The 22853-nt window shown below is 44.1% G+C and overlaps 2 protein-coding genes and 2 non-coding genes across 21 annotated transcripts in view; all 4 read right to left on the bottom strand.

Annotated features, from left to right (window-relative positions):
• The window catches only part of RCC1 (regulator of chromosome condensation 1), a 31543-nt gene extending 17708 nt beyond the window's left edge, over positions 1–13835 (bottom strand). For 3 of the 9 annotated variants that reach the window (XM_036863992.1, XM_036864002.1, XM_036864008.1), the window contains exon 1: positions 10943–12676. In XM_036863992.1, the coding sequence (XP_036719887.1) occupies positions 10943–11047 (105 nt within the window). In that variant the 5' untranslated portion in view covers positions 11048–12676. The other 6 variants (XM_036864023.1, XM_036864015.1, XM_036864029.1 and 3 more) reach the window with 6 other exon arrangements.
• On the bottom strand, positions 11083–11283 carry LOC118887176. Its single transcript, XR_005017908.1, has one exon. It is a non-coding gene; the product is annotated as a small nucleolar RNA SNORA73 family (small nucleolar RNA).
• On the bottom strand, positions 12827–13030 carry LOC118887173. Its single transcript, XR_005017907.1, has one exon. It is a non-coding gene; the product is annotated as a small nucleolar RNA SNORA73 family (small nucleolar RNA).
• Positions 13836–20037: 6202 nt separating the features above from the next.
• Positions 20038–22853, bottom strand: part of PHACTR4 (phosphatase and actin regulator 4) — a 114882-nt gene continuing 112066 nt past the window's right edge. For all 10 annotated transcript variants that reach the window (XM_036849536.1, XM_036849499.1, XM_036849520.1 and 7 more), the window contains one exon: positions 20038–22345. In XM_036849536.1, the coding sequence (XP_036705431.1) occupies positions 22330–22345 (16 nt within the window). In that variant the 3' untranslated portion in view covers positions 20038–22329. The remainder of the gene's footprint in view (positions 22346–22853) is intronic.

Here is a 22853-nt window from a genome sequence, read left to right as displayed (position 1 = left end):
AACTAGAACAAAAAATCTTAAAATTTGTATGGAGACACAAAAGACCCCAAATAACCCAAGCAGTCTTGAGCGAATAAAACGGAGCTGGAGGAATCAGACTCCCTGACTTCAGACTATACTACAAAGCTACAGTAATCAAGACAATATGGTACTGGCACAAAAACAGAAATATAGATCAATGGAACAGGATAGAAAGCCCAGAGATAAACCCACACACCTATGGTCAATTAATCTATGACAAAGGAGGCAAGGATATACAATGGAGAAAAGACAATCTCTTCAATAAGTGGTGCTGGGAAAACTGGACAGCTACATGTAAAAGAATGAAATTAGAACACTCCCTAACACCATACACAAAAATAAGCTCAAAATGGGTTAGAGACCTAAATGTAAGACTGGACATTATAAAACTCTTAGAGGAAAACATAGGAAGAACACTCTTTGACATAAATCACAGCAAGATCTTTTTTGACCCACCTCCTAGAGTTATGGAAATAAAAACAAAAATAAACAAATGGGACCTAATGAAACTTAAAAGCTTTTGCAAAGCAAACTACAAACAAGACGAAAAGACAACCCTCAGAATGGGAGAAAATACTTGCAAACGAATTAACGGACAAAGGATTAATCTCCAAAATATATAAACAGCTCATGCAGCTCAATGTTAAAAAAACAAACAACCCAATCAAAAAATGGGCAGAAGACCTAAATAGACATTTCTCCAAAGAAGACACACAGATGGCCAAGAAGCACATGAAAAGCTGCTCAACATCACTAATTATTAGAGAACGGCAAATCAAAACTACAATGAGGTATCACCTCACACCAGTTAAAATGAGCATCATAAGAAAATCTACAAACAACAAATGCTGGAGAGGGTGTGGAGAAAAGGGAACCCTCTTGCACTGTTGGTGGGAATGTAAATTGATACAGCCACTATGGAGAATGGAATGGAGGTTCCTTAAAAAACTAAACATGTAATTACCATATGACCCAGCAATCCCACTACTGGGCATATACCCAGAGAAAACCATAATTCAAAAAGACACATGCACCCCAATGTTCACTGCAGCACTATTTAAAATAGCCAGGTTATGGAAGCAACCTAAATGCCCATCTACAGACAAATGGATAAAGAAGATGTGGTACATATACACAATGGAATATTACTCAGCCATAAAAAGGAACGAAATTGGGTCATTTGTAGACACATGGATGGATCTAGAGACTACCATATAGAGTGAAGTAAGGCAGAAAGAGAAAAACAAGTATCGGATATTAACGCATATATGTGGAACCTAGAAAAATGGTACAGATGAACCGGTTTGCAGGGCAGAAATAGAGACACAGATGTAGAGAACAAACGTATGGACACCAAGGGGGGAAAGTGGTGGGAGGAGTGGTGGGGGGGGGATGAATTGGGAGATTGGGATTGACATGTATACACTAATATGTATAAAATAGAGAACTAATAAGAACCTGCTGTAAAACAAAATAAATAAAATAAAATTCAAAAATTCAAAAAAAAAAAAAAAGTCCCCAGGAGGGAAGGGAGGAGAGAGGCTCATCTGTCAACAAACATTTGCTGAGCTCCTGCCTCGTGTCAGGCACAGAGCTGGTAGACTTCACCCAGGAGCTCCTTACTGGGGGATCCCACTTACGTAGGGAGCTGAGCCTCAGCTTAAGTGCGTTCATTTTTCCCAGGGGAAAGGGGCCACATCTTCCACCAGATGTTACAACCACAGCTTTATGGAAATAATAGGATATTAGTAATCCTCACCACAAGCCTCTTATCTTCACCTTACAGGTAAGGGAAACAAGGCCCATGGGGATTGGGTGGGTGGCCCAAGAGTACCCAACTAGGAAGTTGCAGAGCTGAACACTATTGCTGCTCTTGGGATGTCTTCGCAACAGGAGCATGGAGAACTCCTAGTTCACCTTTCCAGACTCCATTCTGATGCCCTTCTTGGGTGAAACCATCGCTGCCTTCTCCACCCCACCCAGTGTTCCTTGGTCTTGCACTCCAGACCTTTTGAGACCCAGCCCCTGCAAGAATATCTTGCTCTTCCCCTCCTTGTACCCTGTGCTCCAATCAAACACCGTGGTACCCCTGATGACAACACTCACCTACACCTTCGTGCTTTTGCATGTGCTGTGTTCCCTGCCTGGATCACCCTAACCCCGCCCACCCTCAGTCTGTCTGGATAACTCCATTGTTCCTTCAAAACCCGGGCCAAGAGTCACCTCGGCTGGAAAGCCATACCTAACCCTCCTGCACAGGCTTGGGTGAACCTCCGAGTTCCCCTCCACACTCCGTACACTCAGCTTCTGCTGGGGCACCCAAGTCACACTTGGTTGGAGCACCTCTGTTAATATCCGCCAGCAGCAGCGCCCCAGCTCCACGGGCACACTTCGGGGATCGCCCTGGACCGTAAGTGTGGCCCCACATGGGCCTCCCCAGGGAGACCGCGAGCTCCGTCAAGGCCACACGGGGCCCTTTCACCATGTTCCCCAGCCCTGCACGCGCGGCACAGAGTAGACAGCCAGTAAATAATGTGTTGACAGATGAGTTGGTGCGGAGTTCCCAGCACACCTCTCCAACCGGTCAACAGTCGTCGTGACGGTGCCTGTTGACGCTGAGATTTCGCTCCCTGCGTAGACCCTCAGCACCCTACCCTCCTAAAAGCAGACCCTCGCCGGGCAGGGTTCCGCCCCACTCTGCAAACCGCATTCTCCAAACCAGTGCTGGACTTAATCACTTTCCCGCTCCGGAAACGCGGCCCCGCCAGGGCTGCCGCCCCTGCTCGGGAGGCGCGCTGGTCGGAGCACCGCTGGCGGCGAGGTCACCGCGGCCGCGCGCACCCTGGCCGGCCGCGCTCGGGCCGTTTGAATCTCCCGCCCCCGCGGGCGGCGCGGGCCAGGCGTGCGAGGCGCGGCTGCAGAGGGGCCGCGCGGCCCTCGCTCGGGCGAGGCGGGGCCCGGCAGGCTCCGGGGGGCCCCGCGGGGCCGGAGACTCGCGCGCCCGCACCTCTCAGCCACTCGGCTTCACGTGGGGCTGGCGCCGCGCGACACGGGCACGCGCAGGCAACGGCCCCGAGCCGCCGCAGACCGCCGGTGCCCAGACTGTGCCCGCCCCGCGCGCCGCCCTCCGCCCCGACCCTCCGCGCGAGACGGGCGCAACCTACCTCGCTGCAGGTCGGCCACAAGGAACTCCTCGGCTCCCCGGCCCGGCCGCGAACTGCCCCAGAGCATGCGCTCTGCAGGCCTCCGGCCCCGACCCCGGGCCAGAAAAGAAAACAAAGAGCCCGGCGGCCCCTGGCGGCCGCCCCGGGAAGTGCAAGTGGCGCGCTCTGGCTAAGGCGCTCCTAACCAGGCTCTCTCCGCCCTGGCAAGGGTACAGTGGGTGTGTATTTTGAAGACCCCAAATTGGGACAAGCGGACTGACAACCAGAAAGACTACTTGAAATCAAGGTTTGTTTGGGAGAATCTGGTGTGGAAGGGACTGTACGGACAAAAGAGATTCTGATCCTCCCTGCTCTCAAGAGGCTCTCCATCAGAGAAAGATGAGAAATCGGACTATCAGCAACTACCCAGGGCTGTGACCACCGTACGCACAAGGTTACCTGGCTCAGCCGGGGCTTAACAAAGGCTTTCCAGGTTAAGCCTAAGAGGGCAGGGCATCCTAGGAGAAGCATCCCGTGCACTGACAGGGAGCGATGGGAGCCTGTGGTGGTTGTGGGAAACTGCGAAGGTCTGACTTGGGCAGAGGGTGCCATGCAGAGGAACTGGAGAGGGAGAGACAGACCATGGATTCAGGGTCTTGTCTAAGGAGGCAGCCTCTTCCCTGGGGAAATGGGGAACTATGGAACGGATTTACGCACGTGAGTGACAGGAGCAGATTTTTGTTTTAGAACAAAATGGAGAATGCAGAGAATGGACTTGGGGGAAGGGGAAACCAAGAGTGGGGGAGGGAGGCCAGATAAGAAAGATGAGGCTGTGAACTGAGGTTGGGAGCTACTGATGGAAAACAGGCGCCAAGCCGACTACGCTGTCTTGTTAACACACTCCTTCTTCAGGACGGGATACAAACAGTTCTTCAGGATTTCAAGTTCCCTGTGGTGACCTTGCAGGCCTTTTGTGTCTGGGGGTTTCCCAGGTCAAAGGAGTGGCCTCTGCAGAAGGATATTTTCTCCATTTCATGTTGATTGACTCTGAAGGTCATTCTATCATACCTGAACTCTAGATAGACACTTTTGATGAGTGTTTACCAACTGAGTTTCTTCTACACAGAGCCCACCCCAAAGCACTCCCCATCTTTAAGGTTTCTCACCTCCTCAAGTTTACTTCTGCTTCCATCACGGACTCCTCTTTTGGATGTTACACTGTGAAATTCCTCCAAGTTTTAACCCTGGGATCTCTGATCTGTCTCTGCTGTCTTCCTCCAAGATCTTACTCATTCACATGGCTTGATGTAATTATAAAACTATCGTCACGTATTTTGTAAAACCTCTTACTTCAACTACAGAAACACATCTGTCCATTACTTCATTTGTTCCTCACAAAACCCTCGACAGTTGGAAAATGAAAAAAATGAGGTTCAAAGAGGTTAAGCAAGTTTTCTCTGGGGTCATCATACAAGTGGTAGAAGGAGATCAGAAATCTTGTTTAGGGCCGAACCATCACCTTTTAACTGAGAGGGCAGCCCACCTGGTCTGGTTCTGACCTCCACCCCAAGTTTTAGTCCTACGGCTCTACCCAGAAGACTCAATACCCCAAATAAAACTCATTTTCCTTGGATCTAGACCACCCCCCACCCCCCCCCCCCCTTCATCCTTCAAGCCAAGGTTAAGGTTCTCTGAGAAGTACAGATTCAAACTTTAACATCTTTTCTGATTCTTCCCTCTCCTCTCCATCTTTTATTTCTGCCCCTCTGGTCTAAAGCACCACCCACCTGGCCTCTGCTCCCACCCCTCATCCTTTCCCCTTCATTTCATTCCACCAAGATCCCCAGGTTAATCTCCCTAAATCATGGCTGTGAGACTTTGCCCTGCTTAAAAATCTTTAAAGACTCAGATATTTCTTCAGTGCTGTGCTAGGAGCACCAGGTGGCAAATGCCCCAAGCTGTTGGTTTCCTATTTCCCCCTTGGCGTCTGCACTGTACTCTGAACATGCCCATGCTCATTCCTGCTTTCTTACCTTTCTCACCTCTCTTACCAGGTGCCTTCTTTCCTGCCTAGCTGAATTCTTGACATGTATATTTTAAGGCTCAATTCAGTTGCCATCTCCATGAAGCCTTCCTCAGCCCCACTTATCTCTTCCTTCTTTGAATGCAAATATTAATTTTTTTCATACTCTATTATTGTTGTATTTTATTTATTGAACACAAACCATAGTAAGGAGAACAAGCAATTGAATCCAACCGAGAAATGACACAGATGATAGAACTAGAAGTGAACGATATTAAACGTTATTATTACTGTAGGGCAGGGCTTCCCTGGTGGCGCAGTGGTTAAGAATCCACCTGCCAATGCAGGGAACGTGGGTTCGATCCCTGGTCCGGGAAGATCCCACATGCCGCAGAGCAACTAAGCCCGTGCGCCATGACTACTGAGCCCACATGCCACAACTACTGAGGCCCAGGAGCCTAGAGCCTATGCTCTGCAACAAGAGAAGCCACCACAATGAGAATCCCACGCACCGCAACGAAGAGTAGCCCCCGCTCGCCGCAACTAGAGAAAGCCTGTGCGCAGCAACGAAGACCCAACGCAGCCAAAAATAAATAAAGAACTAAAAACATTAAAAAAAAAAAAGACTTACATTAAAAAAATAAATAACTGTATGGCATACGTCCAAAAGTTAAGTGGAGACATGGAAGATATAAAAAGACCTAAAGTGAGCTTCTCGACAATATCTAAGATTACAAATACACTGGATGGCATTAACAATAGATTAGGTATTGGAAAAGCAACGACTAGTGAACTTGATGCACAGCAAAAGAAACTATCCAAAATGAAACATAGAAAAAAAATTTTTAAGTGAAAATAGTATTAGTGAACTATGGAATAACTTTATGAAGTAGCCTACTCTACAGGTAATTGGAGACCCTGAAAATAAGGAGGAACTGGGGACAGAAAATACATGAAGAAATAATGGCTAAAAAATGTTCAAACTATAAACCTATAAACTATAAACCTACAGATCTGTGATTAAAAATAAATGTGGTCTTGGGACTTCCCTGGTGGTCCAGTGGCTAAGACTCCGCACTTCCAACGTAGGGGGCCGGGTTCGATCCCTGGATAGGGAAATAGACCCCACGTGCATGCCGCAACTAAGAGTTTGCACGTTGCAGCTAAAGATCCCGCATGCCACAGCTAAGACCCGATGCAGCCAAATATATAAATGCAAAAAAAAAAGCTTTAAAACAAAAAATGTGGTCTGAACACTCCAAATAAAAAGCAGAGATTGTCATAATAAACAGAAAAAGCAAGACCTAACCACACACTGCCTACAAGATATACACGTTAAACATAAATACAGTTGACCTTTGAACAACACAGGTTTGAACTGTGCAGGTCCACTTAGATTTTTTTCAATAAATACGTACTACGTACTACAGTCCTAGACGATCTAAGGTTGGTTAAATCCGTGGTTGCAGAATCACAGATGTGGAGGGCCAACTGTGAAGTTATATGGGGATTTTCAGTAGCACTCCCGTGTTGTTCAAGATTAAAAGTAAAAAGATAGAAAAAACAGGTTAAAAGTAAAAAGACAGAAAAAGACATACTCTGGTAACACTAGTCAAAAGAAAGCTGGAGCAGCTATATTAATAGCAAAGTAGATTTCAGAGCAGAGTATTATTGAAATAAAGAAGGTAATTTCACAATGGTAAAGGAGTCAATCAAAATACACAATCCTCAGTATATGCAACTAATAACAGAGCTTCAAAATACGTGAAGTAAAAACTGATCAAACTTCTAGAAGAAATAGACAAATCGACAACTATAGCTGCAGATTTCAATAACCCACTCTCAATATTATTGATAGGACAGGTAGGAAGAAAACCAGCAAGGATAGAATAGACTTGAACAACACTTTCAATCAATTTGAACTGATGGACATTTAAGGAACACTTCACCTTTCTTCACACTCCACCTTGATTTTTTCAGACAACAGTAACATATGCATGCCTTTTAAGGGCACATGAAACATTCCCAAGATAGGCTATACTAGGTTATAGAAAAAGTCTTGTTAAATTTAAGATGATTCAATCATACAAAGTAAACATACACTTAGGCCACAATGGAATGAAAGTAGAAACAAATAACAGAAAGGTCTTTGGAAAACTCCCAAATATTTAAAAACACACTTTTGGGAATTCCCTGGCAGTCCACTGGTTAGGACTCAGCACTTTCACTGCTGTGGCCCGGGTTCAATACCAGGTCGGGGAACTAAGATCCTGCAAGCCACCTGGTGTGGCCTAAATAAATAAATAAATAAAAATAAAAACAATAAAAACACACTTTTACATAGCCCACAGGTCAAAGAAGAAATCAAAAGGGAATTTCAAAGTATTCTGAACTGAATTAAAATGAAAACACAGAACTTCTGGAATATTTTTGTTTGTTTTGTTTTTTACTTGTGGAATATTGTTAGAGGAGTATTTGGGAGAACTAATAACACTAAATGCCTATACTAGAAATGAAGAAAAGGTCTCAAATTAATCAGCTTCTGCCTTAGGGAACTAGGAAAAGAAGAGCAAACTAAACCCAAAATAAACAAAAGAAAGAACATAATAAAGATCAAAACAGAAATCAATGAAATAGAACACAGAAGAACAATAAAGTCATCAACCAGCGTTTGCTATGTGCCAGGCCCAGTACTAGGTCCTGAGCATACATATATGGTCCCATTCTTTGAGGATAACTCAACTAGCAGGTTAGATGCACATCAACTAAAAAATAAGCACATCAGAATGCTAATAACATTATCATGATGGAATGCTCAAGGTGCCCATCCTACCTTTGAGAGAGGCCATTCTGGGTGCTTAGGGAAGGGGAGGTGTGAAGGGTGGTTGAGTTCAGGCTCTAAAGATGCAGACCTTCATCTAAAGATGTGTGACCTTGGGCAAATAATCTAACCCTGATTGTCTTCCTTTTCTATAACACGGATATAAAAAACATCCCTGCCCTGCATAGGGCTGTTGTAAGGATTAAAGAATGCCTAGCACATAGTAAATCCTCATCAAATGTCAGATACCATCATAAAGACACAGGTTCTGGGACTCCCCTGGCTGTCCAGTGGTTAAGACTCCACTGCAGGGGGCCCAGATTTGATTCCTGGTTGGTTGGGGAACTAAGATCCCATCCATCAGAGGGAAAGACATGCATAAAGACAGAAAGTGGTGAAAGACAGAAGTAACAGCCAGGAAGGGCTCCCGCTCCCCAGGAAACTGCACTCATGTCTATCTTAGTATTATCCAGTCAAGCAGACATAGGCACATAGTAGGTTTATAATTTGTTACAACTGAAACTGAGTTTTTATGGTGTAGTGGGTACTAATTAGCTGAATACAAAGTGTTAATAGCTAATTTTCTCAAGGCAAGATATGATGTGGGTTGAGCACAGGTTCTGCAGTCAATTGCCTTGCTCAGATGCATGCTCTGCAACTTACTGGCTATATAACTCGTGCAAGTTCCTCAACTCCAAATTCAGTCTCCTCTGCAAAATGGCCACAAAGGGTACCTACTTTACAGGGGCGCATAGAATATTAGACGAAATAATGTACGTATCTTACCACACTGCCTTGTTCAAAGGTAATAGTATATCATGATACGGTTTTGGAGTTAGGTTCAAATCCTGGTTCTATTACTAGTTAGGTGATCTTGGGCAATACTAATCCCTGCATCTCCCCTTTTCTCTCCTGAATAAGTAGGGTTTTGAGTGAGATAAGCCTGGTTTAGTACATCATTTATCTGTGGTGGCAGACTTTATTAAACAAAACTTTAATGGATACTATATCCCTAGTTGTTTGCTTTTAAGTCAGAGAATTTTCTCACAAGCTCACTGTACTTATGAGACTGTAAGCTTTTTTACAAATATTAACTCAAAATTCTCACTACAACTCCAAGAGGTACTTTTATTGTCCCCATTCTATGCATAAGGAAACTGAGGCAGAGAGGTTAAGTAGCTTGCACAAGGTCACAGGGACTACAAGTGGTATCAGGATTCAAATCCAGGCAGTCTCAGTTTAGCAACCACTGCTACGACTACTAAGGCCTACATGGAGAAAAAAGCGAGAATAACCTGTTTGTAAAGTCTACAGGTAGGTATGTTGCAACCTGAATTTCAACAAAGGGTGTGACCTAGAATACTTGCTGACACCTTTGCTTCAGCTACACTTGGACACCAGGAGAAATGGATATATTCCCCACCTAGCACCCAGCCCTACCCTGAGAATTTACACTGAAAACATTGTTCAGACTTTACTGTGCACCTACCATCCAAAGAATGTTTATGTGGGAATGATGCCAAGATGTGAGCTGGACACAGGGCTAACCCTGGGGATACAGGACCAGTCCACTTCCCAGTTGTAGATTTGGGCAATTATTTAGCCTTTCTCCTCCTGGGTTTTCCTATCAAAGCAGACAGATTAATACCTACTTCAGGGTTGTGATTAACACATGCCAAGTGCTTACAAGAGCCTGGCCCAGGTAAGCACTGTTAAGTGTTGCTACTTGTTTAGGTAAAGCAACCCAGGTTCTCCAAAAATCATGGCCACAAACTAGCTCCTATTCGTTTACCCTCTTGGCCCTCAACGCTGTAAAACTGTACATCTGGACATTGTGTTTGCGCCACAACCCACCAAACCCCCAAATCCCCCCCTTAAATCTGACCCCAATGTTCTAAATGGATTATTCTACCACCCCATCTTGTAAAATTCACTTAATAGCCCCACCCAAGATATAGACTCTACCTTCTAGATGGTTCCCCGCTAGTCACCATCCTTCAGTCTTATGACTTCCCTATAATGCTGGCAGCCTGTACACAGGCTTGACAAAGTCCTATTGTGACTCAAGCATAGCCCTTTGACACAGAAGCAGAGGATTAACTACCCCAACAGCTGCTTTTAACTTAACATTTGCACCAAATCTTGTACAATGGTTAGGTCTCATCAGCATCAAGACCTCTCATTCAACAGCCATGTCCAGTGGCCTAATGTATAAGTCTGTAAGACCATACCTTAAGTTACCTATTTACAACTGGTTAGGAAACATGCATTTTCCCAAGTAGTAGTACACAAATGCCAATATTAAACACAAGAGCTCAGGGCCTTTAATTAGTGCAGAATCAATCAGGTATTAACTGCTTGAACAAGCAGCTTCATTTATAGAATACTCATTTAGCAGTCATATTTGCATAGGAAGAACCACATAGGGAATTCCCTGGTGTTTTCACTGCAGGGGGACCGGGTTTGATCCCGGCTTGGGGGACTTAAGATCCTGCAAGCCACATGGTGTGGCCAAAGAAAAGAACCACACAATTATGTATATAGTCACCTTTATTATAATGCACGAGTACATTAGAAACTGACATGGATCTCTTTATTAAGACATGTAGATTCTCATGGGCATCTGCTTTCCACTTTTAAGAAAATCCAGTTTACTTGAGAATGGCCAAGATCTTAGTATCAGTACATCAAGTTTCCACCTCATAGGAAACCTGAAAGGGTCTCTTGGGACTCCCAGGTCACTGTACTGTCCACAGACCTGCCACACTCAAGTGTCTTCTGGAATTCCTTCTAAATTTCAAAAGGCACCTGGGCAACAGAACACTGTTACTGATGGTTTTTAAGGTGCAGTTCCAGGGTTAAACATTGTGCCAAAACTTAATTAACATTTTCAAATTGCCCAGGCTTATCTTCCAAAAATAGTGTATTACTCACTTTACTAATCTCCCTGCCAAACAAAGCATTGTTAACTGCACAAGTCAGGCAAGGCTCCTCTTCTCTCCTGAATGAAAAGGACAAAAAAGAATTAGATTCATACATAACAATCTTATTTTACTTTTCAATTCTGGTTTACTAGATGTCTCACTGCATGGTTTGTCTCCTCAGTCATTGTCCACAGGACTCTGAGAAGCTGTAGGAATATGCAGGCGCGGACGAGGCCCAGCTTCATCTCCAACGTTGTGGAAAGGGACTGTACATCATGGGGCAGAGCCCTATGCTCCCCTACGCCACCAGGACAGAGCCCGGGGAGTGACCTCCCGGGGTATCCACGTTGGAATGTCTGACTGAACAGTTACTGTAAGTTCCCATATGAACAAGTTCTGTTCTGAGAGCGGACAAAGTACAACAAAGTTAGCCTAGGTACCCAACTAACACAATCGACTATATGGTACTGTACTGTAATAGGTTTATAATATTTTTCACACAAATACATAAAAAACAAACACAAAAAAATATAAGAAACATTTTAAGTTTTACAGTACCTTGAAAAGTACAACAGCTAGCATACAGGGGCTGGCCTCAAGTGAATAGGCCATGAGTTACTGACTGGAGGTGGGAGATGGTAGAGCTGAAGGATCATCAGCAATAGGAGATGGAGGGCAAGCTGCAATTTCACTCATGCCTGACGTTGATGGCACAGGTTCTGGTCCCTTGCTGGATTCAATTCTATCTACCCTCTTGAAAAAACGATCCAGTGCTATCTGGGTACTAGCTTTTTTCCTCGTCAGATGACACAGTAGCACTGGATTGCATTCTGAATGGTTGCTTCAACTTTCGTGTACCGTTCTACGTTCGGGTCCTCTGCCTCAAAAACGAACAGTACCTCCTCACATAAAGAAAACCCCCTTACCACTTCCTGCATCATGAAACTCTTTCGTTTATCAGCAGTGCCACCTACGTCACTGCTTTTATGCTTGTTTCCAGACATCCTGGGCTTAAAATACAGATACTGTCCTCCTGTACTGCATACAGTACTGTAAAGTATGCTAAAGCACAACCACTTGTAGAGGATGCACGCATGTGACAATGTACACCAGACACCTGAATTAACTTACGTGATTGGACATGTGTACACACGTCCGCATCTTAAGGTTTGTATGTAGAGGACTTACTGTACCCGTTTTCAAGACATTTCATTTCCCCGCATCCCATACTACATGACTTGAGGAAAGTTAAAGTCCACCAGGATTAACAACTGTTTCTAATAACTTCCAAAAGTTATGCTTTTATCTATCATAGTTACTGTCATTGTAGACATATGCTCCGCATATGCTGGCGCAACTTAACCCCCATATCACAGAAAGGAACTGTACAAGAGACCAAACCCTTAGTTCCCCTGGAAAGATCGAGAGGGTACACACATTACATGGCTCACATGACAGCTTTGCTGTCTTTGGTTAAGTCATTCAAAATTGTTCCATTTGCAAAACAGAAATCTCTCCTCTATCGTTGAGTATTAAAGATGTGAAGATAAATTTTAAAAAGCCATCTTCCTGGAACATGAGCATATACCTAAGAAACTGTCAACATGCCTACAAAAAAAAAGGAGCAAAATATCTAGATGCATGGAATGGCAGCATAAAAGGGAACTGAGTTCAGAAGGATCAAATATCTTATGCAAAATGTTGGCAGGCAAACAATGACAGGCCAAAAGGAATTCGTAGATTTACTTACCCCGAATCAAATTATTTGAAATCCCAAACGAATGCTGCAAAACAAGGCAGGTAAGAGCTTTAATCCAGTACTACACCCAAACTGCTTAAAACAAGTTTTTCATTCACTTCGGATCAACCTAGATTCAGACAGGCTGCTCTAGAGAGTTGTTTCCTGCATGGTTTGTCTCCTCAGTCATTGTCCACAGGACTCTGAGAAGCTGTAGGAATATGCAGGCGCGGACTCGAGGCCCGGCTTCATCTCCAACGTTGTGGAAAGGGACTGTACATCATGGGGCAGAGCCCTATGCTCCCCTACGCCACCAGGACAGAGCCCGGGGAGAGTGACCGCCCGGGGTATCCACGTTGGTCACTACACTTTAGAAATTAACTTCACCAAGTTGATAACTACTTCGCAGGGCTACCTATAAGGGAGTAGATCCCAATCACTCCAGAGCGTCAACAAGAGTTGCGCTCAAAACTAACCAGCAGACACATCAATAATCTGAATTTTCAACCAGGTACTCCAAAGACATCTAGGAATCCCAACAGGCGATTAGCTTGCTGCCAAAGAAACAGCAAATAACAAACAGCCGTCATAACCCCAATAAAGGCTCCTACTTTTAACCCGGTCGTCTGATATAAAACAATTGCCCCAAAAGAAAAAATAAATGGCAGCAGAAATAAGAATAATCCGAATCGGGAACAAAATGGCCTACATTCAACTCCACTGAAGACGCTAACGCGCCTCCCAAGAAGCAGCATAATGGCGCAACAGGCAATAATGAGGGCGGGCGCTGCACACTTAGCTTGTGGGCACGGAGGGTCGCGCCCTGCAGGCCTGGGAATTCCCGCGCTAGCGACCCTTGCTTACGGCCAAGATCCGCGGCCAGCTAGGCCTCCCTCGCCCACACCCGACCCGGCCCCATTTTTGCGAGTTAAGCGTAGTTAGCATGGACGCCGAAGATTCGGAATCATTCTAAATAGTATGACCCCCACAGAAAAGGCTGAGTGGCGGACCCAGTACCAGACAAAGCGCCGACGAAGCAAGCATCTAATCACACTCACCTAGTACCCACAACGCATGGCAATAAGCTTCCCCGAAAAGACCGAACGGTTTCAAGGCATCAGTATTTATACCTTCTGAAGCCCTCGGAAGTCAAGAAATGTCTATTGCGCCTGCGCCGCGTCATGCGCAGTTAGGGAGTTAGAAATTCGCTAAGGGTGCTGGGACTCCACTGCAGGTTAAGCCCCACCCCTACCTGGCGTAGAGGCATCTCGCGATACTAGAGACTTCGCGCGGGACCTTGAAAGTGCAAGTTACAGAAAGGGAGGTTTTGAAGTATTTAGGCTGACGGGTACGTGCTGGATCGGGTATTTACGACTCTATGATCAGTTCACCAATCTGGAGGATAAGCCGTTAAATAAAGTCGTCAAAAAAACCTTTGGATTTGGGCTTCCCTGGTGGCGCAATGGTTAAGAATCCGTCTGCCAACGCAGGGGGACACGGGTTCGAGCCCCGGTCCGGGAAGATCCCACATGCCGCGGAGCGACTAAGCCCGTGCGCCACAACTACTGAAGCCCCCGCGCCTAGAGCCCGTGCTCCGCAACAAGAAGCCACCGAAATGAGAAGCCCGCGCACCACAATGATAGAGCAGCCCCCGCTCGCCGCAACTAGAGAAAGCCCATGCGCAGCAACGAAGACCGAACACAGCCAACAATAAATAAATAAAATAAAATAATTTATTAAAAAAAACACAGAACACCTTTGGATTGGTAAGTGTTCTGAATAGAAAAGGCATTTAAGCCTTGTCTGGAAAAAATAAAAACAGAAAAAGAAAAAGGCATCTAGAGAAATGCAGAGTCTCAAAAGGGATTGAATCTACCCTGTTACGTGTGAAATAAACATTTGATAAATGGCGTTGGTAAATAAGTCGGAAGTACTAAACTGTACACTTAAAAAATGGTTAAACTGGTAAATTTTATGTTACGTGTATTTTAACACATATAGACACCTATTATAAAGAAGGCAAGCAAAGAATCCTGAAGATAAATGTTACATGTGAAAGGTTGCAAATGTGATAGAATTTCGAATAAATGTTAGATAATTGACGTAGAGCCATCACAGCTCTGCTATAACGAGTAGAAACATTTATGGTGTTCCTCCTATAAGATTTTGTTCTGGGTGCTTTAAATACATTATTTACCATCACAGCAATTCTAAGACATTGGTATTATTACCCAGTTTAAAAAAAAATTTTTTTTTAATACCATGTATTTTCTTTCTTTCATTTATATTTGGCTGTGTTGGGTCTTCCTTGCTGCACGCAGGCTTTCTCTAGTTGTGGCGAGTGGGGTCTACTCTTCATTGCGGTGCACGGGCTTCTCACTGTGGTGGCTTCTCTTGTTGTGGAGCACGGGCTCTAGGTTCACGGGCTTCAGTAGTTGTGGCTCATGGGCTCTAGAGCGCAGGCTTAGTTGCTCTGTGGCATGTGGGATCTTCCTGGACCAGGACTTGAACCCGTGTCCCCTGACTTGGCAGGCGGATTCTTAACCACTGCGCCACCAGGGAAGCCCTATTACCCAGAGCAGTGATTCTCTAAGTGTAGTTGGCCAACTCTGGGGTCCCTGAAACTCTTTTGGGGGTTCATGAGGTCAAAACTATTTCATAATAATACTTAGACTTTTTCTGCCTCCTTCACTATGTTGACTCCACACTGATGTAAAATGAAATTGTGGGTTAAACTGCTGGTGTCTTAGTTTGTTTCAAAGCCCTGTCACCAAACTGTACTGGTGGTCATTGTATTCTTCATCAACACAAATTTACAATTAAAAAAAAAGTCAGTTTCATCAAAGGACGTCCTTGATGAAGAAGTAAAAATCATTAATTTTACTAATTCTTGCCTTTTGAGTATCTGTCTTTTATTATTTATTTATTTATTTGGCTGCGTTGGGTCTTCGTTGCTATGCACGGGCTTTCTCTAGTTGTGGCGAGCAGGGGCTACTCTTCATTGTGGTGTGCGGGCTTCTCATTGCGGTGGCTTCTCTTGTTGCGAAGCACAGGCTCTAGGCGTGTGGGCTCAGTAGCTGTGGCTCACGGGCTCTAGAGCGCAGGCTCAGTAGTTGTGGCACACGGGCTTAGTTGCTCCGAGGCATGTGGGATCTTCCCGGACCAGGGCTCGAACCCGTGTCCCCTGCATTGGTAGCCGGATTCTTAACCACTGCACCACCAGGGAAGTCCTGAGTATCTGTTTTTTTAATATTCTATGTGACAAAGTGAGAAGTACACATAGAGCATTTATGCTGCATGTGAAAAGCTGATCTGCAGGAAAAGCACTTATGCCATTGTTTGAGTTGTGAGCTGAAAAAAGCCACGTTTTTTCATGGAATACTATTTCATTTGAAAGAATGGCTGACATCTTTACCAACTATATATCTTGTGTGGGACTGGATTTTCTTCATTTACTTAAACCAAAACACCATATAGTAACAGGTTGAATGCAAGAGCAGATATGAGAACTGAGTTGCCTTCAATTAAACCAGACAGTAAAGAGATTTGCAAAGAATGTAAAACAATGCCACTCTTCTCTATTTTTGGAAAATAGTTATTTTTCATACAAATATATTGTTAATTAACCTGTAATGGATTATTATTTTGAAATGTATCATAAATATTTTAAAATTTTCTCAGTTTTAATCTTAGTACAATAAGTATCAATAGATATTACCAACAGATAGAAAGTTTTGTGGGGTTCTGAGTAATTTTTTAAATTATGAAGGGGTCACAAAACAAAAATGTTTGAGAACCAATAGGTTAGAGGAAGAGAGACAAATAATTCTGCTACTTTTCTGGTGATATTACAAGTATTCAGTTGCCTTTCATTCACTCATTCAACACTTACTTAGTGAATATGACTTAATTTGCTAGGCATTGTGCTAGTCACTGGGGATTGAGATGAACCACTTTTTCTGTCCTTGAGCACTCACAGTGGGGGAAATAGACATGACAGCAAATTATACTTCTACTTGATAAGCGCTGTGTGGCATGAATAATGTATTCTGAGGACAGAGCAACTGAACAGTTGGCTAAAGGCTGAGAGGGTTTTCCTGGGGAGTTAAAATTTGAGCTAAAACTTGAAGGAATAGTAAAAGGGTGGAGTGTGGATGATGACAGCATTCCAAGTGAGGAACTAGCAGGCCTGTGGTCTCCCGGGAAGGGTGAGAGGTCAGCTTGATTAGGAACATCAAAGGGAGAACTGCCTGGGCTTTTCAGGAGCCTGAGAAATAGGCAAGAGCTGAATACAAAGTATCTTGTGGTCCAGACAAAGTTTAAATTTTATCCTGCAGGTAACTAGGGGTCAATAGTTTTGAAGTAAAGGATTGCTCTATCTTTGCATTTTATCTTTTTTTGGCTGTGGCCGCACGGCATGTGGGATCTTAGTTCCCAGACCAGGGATTGAACCTGTGCCCCTGCAGTGGAAGCGCGGAGTCTTAACCACTGGACCACCAGGGAAGTCCCTATCTCTGCATTTTAGAAAGGTAACTCTAGTGGCAATGTCGGAGAATAGATTGGAGAGACTGGAGGTTATAAAGTCCCATTAAATTATGTTGGCTTTGAACTTGAATGGTAAACATGGCAAGAGGAGACAAAGGAATTGAGACACTTTTTAAAAAAAATTTATTTATTCATTTATTTATTTATTTTTGGCTGTGTTGGGTCTTCGTTGCTGCACGCGGGCTTTCTCTAGTTGTGGCGAGCAGGGGCTACTCTTCGTTGCGGTGCACGGGCTTCTCACTGCGGTGGCTTCTCTTTGTTGCAGAGCACGGGCTCTAGGCCAACGGGCTTCAGTAGTTGTGGCTTGCGGGCTCTAGAGCGCAGGCTCAGTAGTTGTGGTGCACGGGCTCAGTTGCTCCGTGGCATGTGGGATCTTCCCAGGCCAGGGCTCGAACCTGTGTCCCCTGCACTGGCAGGCAGATTCTAAACCACTGCGCCACCAGGGAAGTCCCCGAGAGACACTTCTGAGGTAGAGAATATACAGACTTTATTGTCCCACTGGACCTGCGAGGTAAGAGAGAAACTTGCAGATAATACCAAAGTTTCATTCTGGGATGCTGAACATGTTGTGGTCTCTAACTCTGATAACTGAGAAAGTAGGTGGTAGGGGTAGCGAGTAAGGTCCACATAGGAGGTGAATATAAGTTTTTTTTGTTGTTGTTAACCTCATTGTTTATTGAATTGTGAACTGCTGCAAACGCTGCTGAAGTCTCACTCATTCCGACCCCTCTCTCAGCACCCCCTTGAAAAGGAAACCTGGAGGTGCATACCTTGGGAACATGTGAGTGTATATATGTCTACAGGGTAATTGGATATAGGGTTGGACTCCAAGCAAGAAATCCGAGTTGTAAATAAAGATGTAGAAGTTGTCAGAATAAGAGTGGTGACTGAAGTCATGTTGGAAGAGCACGGAGAGTGATGAGAGGACATGAAAACCCAACATTTAAACGGTGGTCAGGAAAGAAGCCGGGGGACAGAGGAAGCATGATCAGAGGAGAACCAGGAGACTGAGTGGTGTCTGAGAAGCCAAAGAAGAAGTTTTGAGGATTAGAACATGGCCCAGAGCATCACATGCTGCAGAGTAGTCGGATACGTTTTGAGCTGAAAACAGGCCTTGGATGTGGCAGTTAACCAAGAAGACACTGGTAACCTCAGGGAAAGCCATTTTATTTTGGATTTAGTTTATATTTTAATGAGTTGAGTGAACATGGCTTTAGAAATGGAAAACAGCATGTATGGACCAGAGGTCCTACACGAATGTCAAGAAAACTGTTCAGTTTACATCTGCATTGCTTCTTTTTCCTGTCACTCATTTAGTTCAACTGCTTGGACTGTACAGGAATTTAAGTTGTTTAATGTTAGAATAGATTATGTGAAGGGAGTATGGGAAAAGTAGGTGATAGAGACAGGGGAAGATTGTTTTTCTTGGTGGGGCAGGAAGGAGATAAACGCTGATCAAATGAATGAATTAATGGTGTGTGTGTGTGTGTCTCCTCAGTACCAGATGCAGAGAAGTTGAGGGTGTTTGTTCCTGTCATATGACCTCTATGCTTTATGAAGGAGGCAAAAATTCTTGGGGGAAGAAATTAATGGTACCCACAGAGGAGAAAGATGGAGCAAGCGGTCCAGGCTGCTGGTGTTTCCTTCTCTTCCCTTCACGCCTCTTACAGATGGAATTGAAACAGTGGTTTAGGCTGTGTTTTGGTTTCAGCACCTGGCTTTTCTTTATTGCACATTCTCAACTTCTGTAAGTAGACTTCCTATCCCATCCCCTCCGATTCAATATCCACTGGACTTGCCCTTTCTGATGGTGGTTTTCCAAACCCCTTCTCTGCAATTGTAGTCCTCTCTCTCCTGGGGTACAGTAATCAAAATCCTTATGGACCCTAAATTCATTCACTGTTTCAGCAAACACTGGGCAATGTGTACCTTCGAAATACCCTTCTAGAGACAATGCGTGACCTCAAAAGGGTAATGGCAGTTTGAGGCCTCTTTGGAGGGCTAGTAGAAGGAAAATATGGGAGCAGGTGGAGCCCAATGGCACGAGCAGTTCTGACTCATGGTTTCTGTTAACCCTTGGTAAAGGGTGCTACAATAATCAAGGCCAGTCTCTGAAGTGACAAGTACAAAGTGAGTCATTGGTGGGGCCACCTCGATTGAAACTGGGCTGCTTGCCAGAGAGGAGTACATAAGCTACGATCTGTCCTATTGTGATGTCAGCCTGAGGTCTAATTATATTGTGGTCCAGACACAGTAAGTCCTTGCAGGGACAACTGATTAGGATGCAATTGCTTTTCCTTGAATATATGTAAAGAGTGATTACATAATTTTCTTTGACTTTGGGGAGGTAACTTCACCTCTCAAGTTCTTCACTGGTAAAATGAGTGTACTTTCACTTACCTCCCAGTCTAGGTGGGATTAATAAAACCTAGAGCTGCACCTGCTACATACACAGTGTGGGGTTCACAGGTGGCTTTCCTCTCTGCAGCTTATTCTTTTTCCACAATTCTGTACAGACAGACACAAACATCACTGACCTTCATCTCTGGTTACATTTAATGTTCTTACTATAATTTTTCCCCCTCATCTACTTCTCATTTAGGGTGTCTAGCAATATTTTAGGGATTTTTTTTTTTTTTTTGCTACGCTGTGCAGCTTGCAGGATCTTAGTTCCCACGCCAGGGATTGAACCATGCTCCCTGCATTGGGAGCACGGAGTCTAAACCACTGGACTGCCAGGGAAGTCCCTTAGGGAGCATTTTTAAGCAACCTTAAATCATTTGGAGTGAGGTAGAACATAAAAAATAAACAGTACACACCAGAATAGTATCATTTGTTTTTTTAATTCTAAAATACATTAATAATTAATATTGATAGGAAGACTGATATACAATGCAATTATTTATTTTACAAGGAGATTCTGTACATCAGGGAAGCATCTTGAAGTACAATACAACAGGCTTTTATTTCTTCTTTACATTATGATTGTGAATTGTTACTTACACGGAAAGAGAACACAAAATCCTCTTTATATATATATTTATATAAACACCTGAAAAGACTTGACTCCCAAAGTATCTTGATTCAAAAGAACACGAATGAGATGAAAGATGAACTAGATTCCTTGGTGGCACATAGAAAGCCAGACAAGTAGCTCAGGAAATCAAATCCTGTTTCAAGCTTGGCACATTAAGGGAAAGGAAGGCAGTGAAAGGGGTTTGAAAAATGTCATCTGAAGCCACAGAGGATGCTGGCATAAGCCAAATAGTTTCCAAAACAACAAGATAGAAAGGTTAGAAGAAGTTAACACTTAATGTGTGGCCACCTTATAGACAGACCTCTAACAACTTTGTAGAATTGTCACTTATCTTCCCTTGGTCATACCAAATGTTAATGAATTTGAAGGAGATGTGGGCCCAGTGTATCTCCACAGCCATAAAGCACTTGACGTTTACTGAGAAATCCAAATACCTCCCTATACCCCATATGGAGGGAAGATACTACCTTTTAAGGTCACTTTAGCTTTGTTTTAACCTGATATTCTGATTGTTCAGCAAATCTTACATGGACATGAAAGGAGGAAAAGAGAAAAATCCACTGAAAGATCACATACAGAACAACATGGACTGCAGAAGAAATCAGAAGAAATCTATAAAACAGCCACAATTTTCTGAACATTAAAGGGAAAAAGCCACATTCATCGGTTAAGTAGAAACTATTTTTTTCCCTTCCACTTAGAGTGTATAGGAATTAGAGGGAAATAGTAAGGCTGTATGGTTTTCAGTAAAAATTCAAAGAAAGCAACTGAATCTTCTGTTTTAGGAAATCATATTAATATATATTACACATACAAAAAGGAGTGGGGCCTGAGTCAATGCCCAGGCACCAACTGCACCGGCTACAGCTTGGAAGAGGAGGGGTGAGTGAGGTGGAAGCTCCCAGAGAGGGTCAGCAGGAAGATCAATGTTGGGAGTTAAGACAAAGAGTGCAGCAGGAGAAGGCAAACAGTACTGAGGAAAAGAGAGGAGCAGTGGGTCATGATCTTGCCCCTCCTAACTGCTTCTCCAAAGACCTTTTTCTATCTAGCACTCCACATCCCCAGGACCTTGCTGTGATTCTGGCTGGAAGTGTGGGGCTGACAGCACACAAGTGCTCCCACAGAGTTGCTGCAACTCTGCTTTATGGGGGAAAATACATCTCTTGGTTAGAATGATTTAGAGTATCATTTGGTACAACAAAAGTACAATAGCCTATACAATTTAAGCCATGAGTCAGTTTTCTGCCAAGTTAGCCTCAATGTAAAGGCCTTTTTTGGTTTTGTTTTTATATACAGAAAACATATATGCTTTCTCATTTTCCCAACTTGGAATCTGGTTGCAGCTCAGACTGTTTAACAGACAGGAAAAACATAAGTTCCCATCATTTCTTCAAGATTTCTTTCTTTTTTTTACAGATAAAAGTCAGAATGACTTGTGCCAAAAGGAAGAACATGTCAGATCCTGAGCTTCTCTTGGGCTGGACTGCCTGAAGAGGACTGTACTGCTGTGTTACAAGAGGTATAGTGCAGTGCTTTCAGCTGACATGCCAGTGTGGTATGAAGGCTTCCCCTGGAGGTGGGGGCCCCTTTTTCCAGAAGGTTGGGGGCCTCCAGAAGGTTTCCCCCATCACCAACTGGATGTGATGGCTAGAATTTAGTGCCTACACAGGTGGGTCTCACAACAGGACAGGGCAGGTAAGGCTAATGGTGCAAACTGTGCCTCAGCACAGGCAGTCATCCTGGGTGAGGGTGAGGTGCAGCCAATAAACCCTGGAACCTGCAAGTGACTCAGAACATTGGTGGCTGGTGAGGGAAGAGCCCTCAGGTATGCTGCAGTATTAAAAGGTTCAAAAGCACTGACAAAGTGTTCAGCTTTGCCCAAGGCAGCACATGAGAATCCATTCCAGTGAAATGCTACATTCACAGAAGTGCTGTTCACCCCAGAACTATATCCCAGAGGACTCAATTCTGGCTGCGCTGAGAAGTGCTGAAGTTCCCTCCATGTCGCTCTGGAGACTGAAGCAGCAAGGCAGCCCTGTTTTAGGGGGTTGCTTAGATCCTCTCTCAAACTTCAGCATCATGGACGGTGGTAGCTAAAACAGATGATCAAAAAGAGCCGAGTTACCAGATATCATAGATTTCTCTGCTATTACAATTGACCCTTGAACAACAAGGGTTAGAACTGTGCGAGTCCAATTGTACGTGGAGTTTTTTCAATAGTAAATACCACAGAACTACATGACTGAATAGCCTGTGTAGGAAGTGGAACCATGGATACCGAGGTGCCACATATATGGAGGGGAGCTATAAATTATACGTGGATCTTCAACTGTTCAGAGGGTTGTGGGAGCCCCAACTCCTGCCTTGTTCACAGGTCAACTGTATTATCTTAAAAGTAATGAAATGAATGTTCCAATTTTAAAAAGTTACTTCTCCTCCACTCTAATCCTACCTGACATTTCTGTAGCATCTGATACGCCTGATCCTCTTCCTTCCTTCTTGAAACTCTCTTCTTTTGACTTCCGTAACACTATCTTTTCCCTAGTTTTCCCTCTTTTTCAATTGCTTTTCCTCAATGTTTTCCTGGTTCATTTTCCTCTG

Source organism: Balaenoptera musculus, chromosome 1, assembly GCF_009873245.2.
Source record: "Balaenoptera musculus isolate JJ_BM4_2016_0621 chromosome 1, mBalMus1.pri.v3, whole genome shotgun sequence".
NCBI lineage: Eukaryota > Metazoa > Chordata > Mammalia > Artiodactyla > Balaenopteridae > Balaenoptera > Balaenoptera musculus.
The sequence above is the reverse complement of the archived record's forward strand: the minus strand, read 5'-3'. Positions and strand labels throughout refer to the sequence as shown.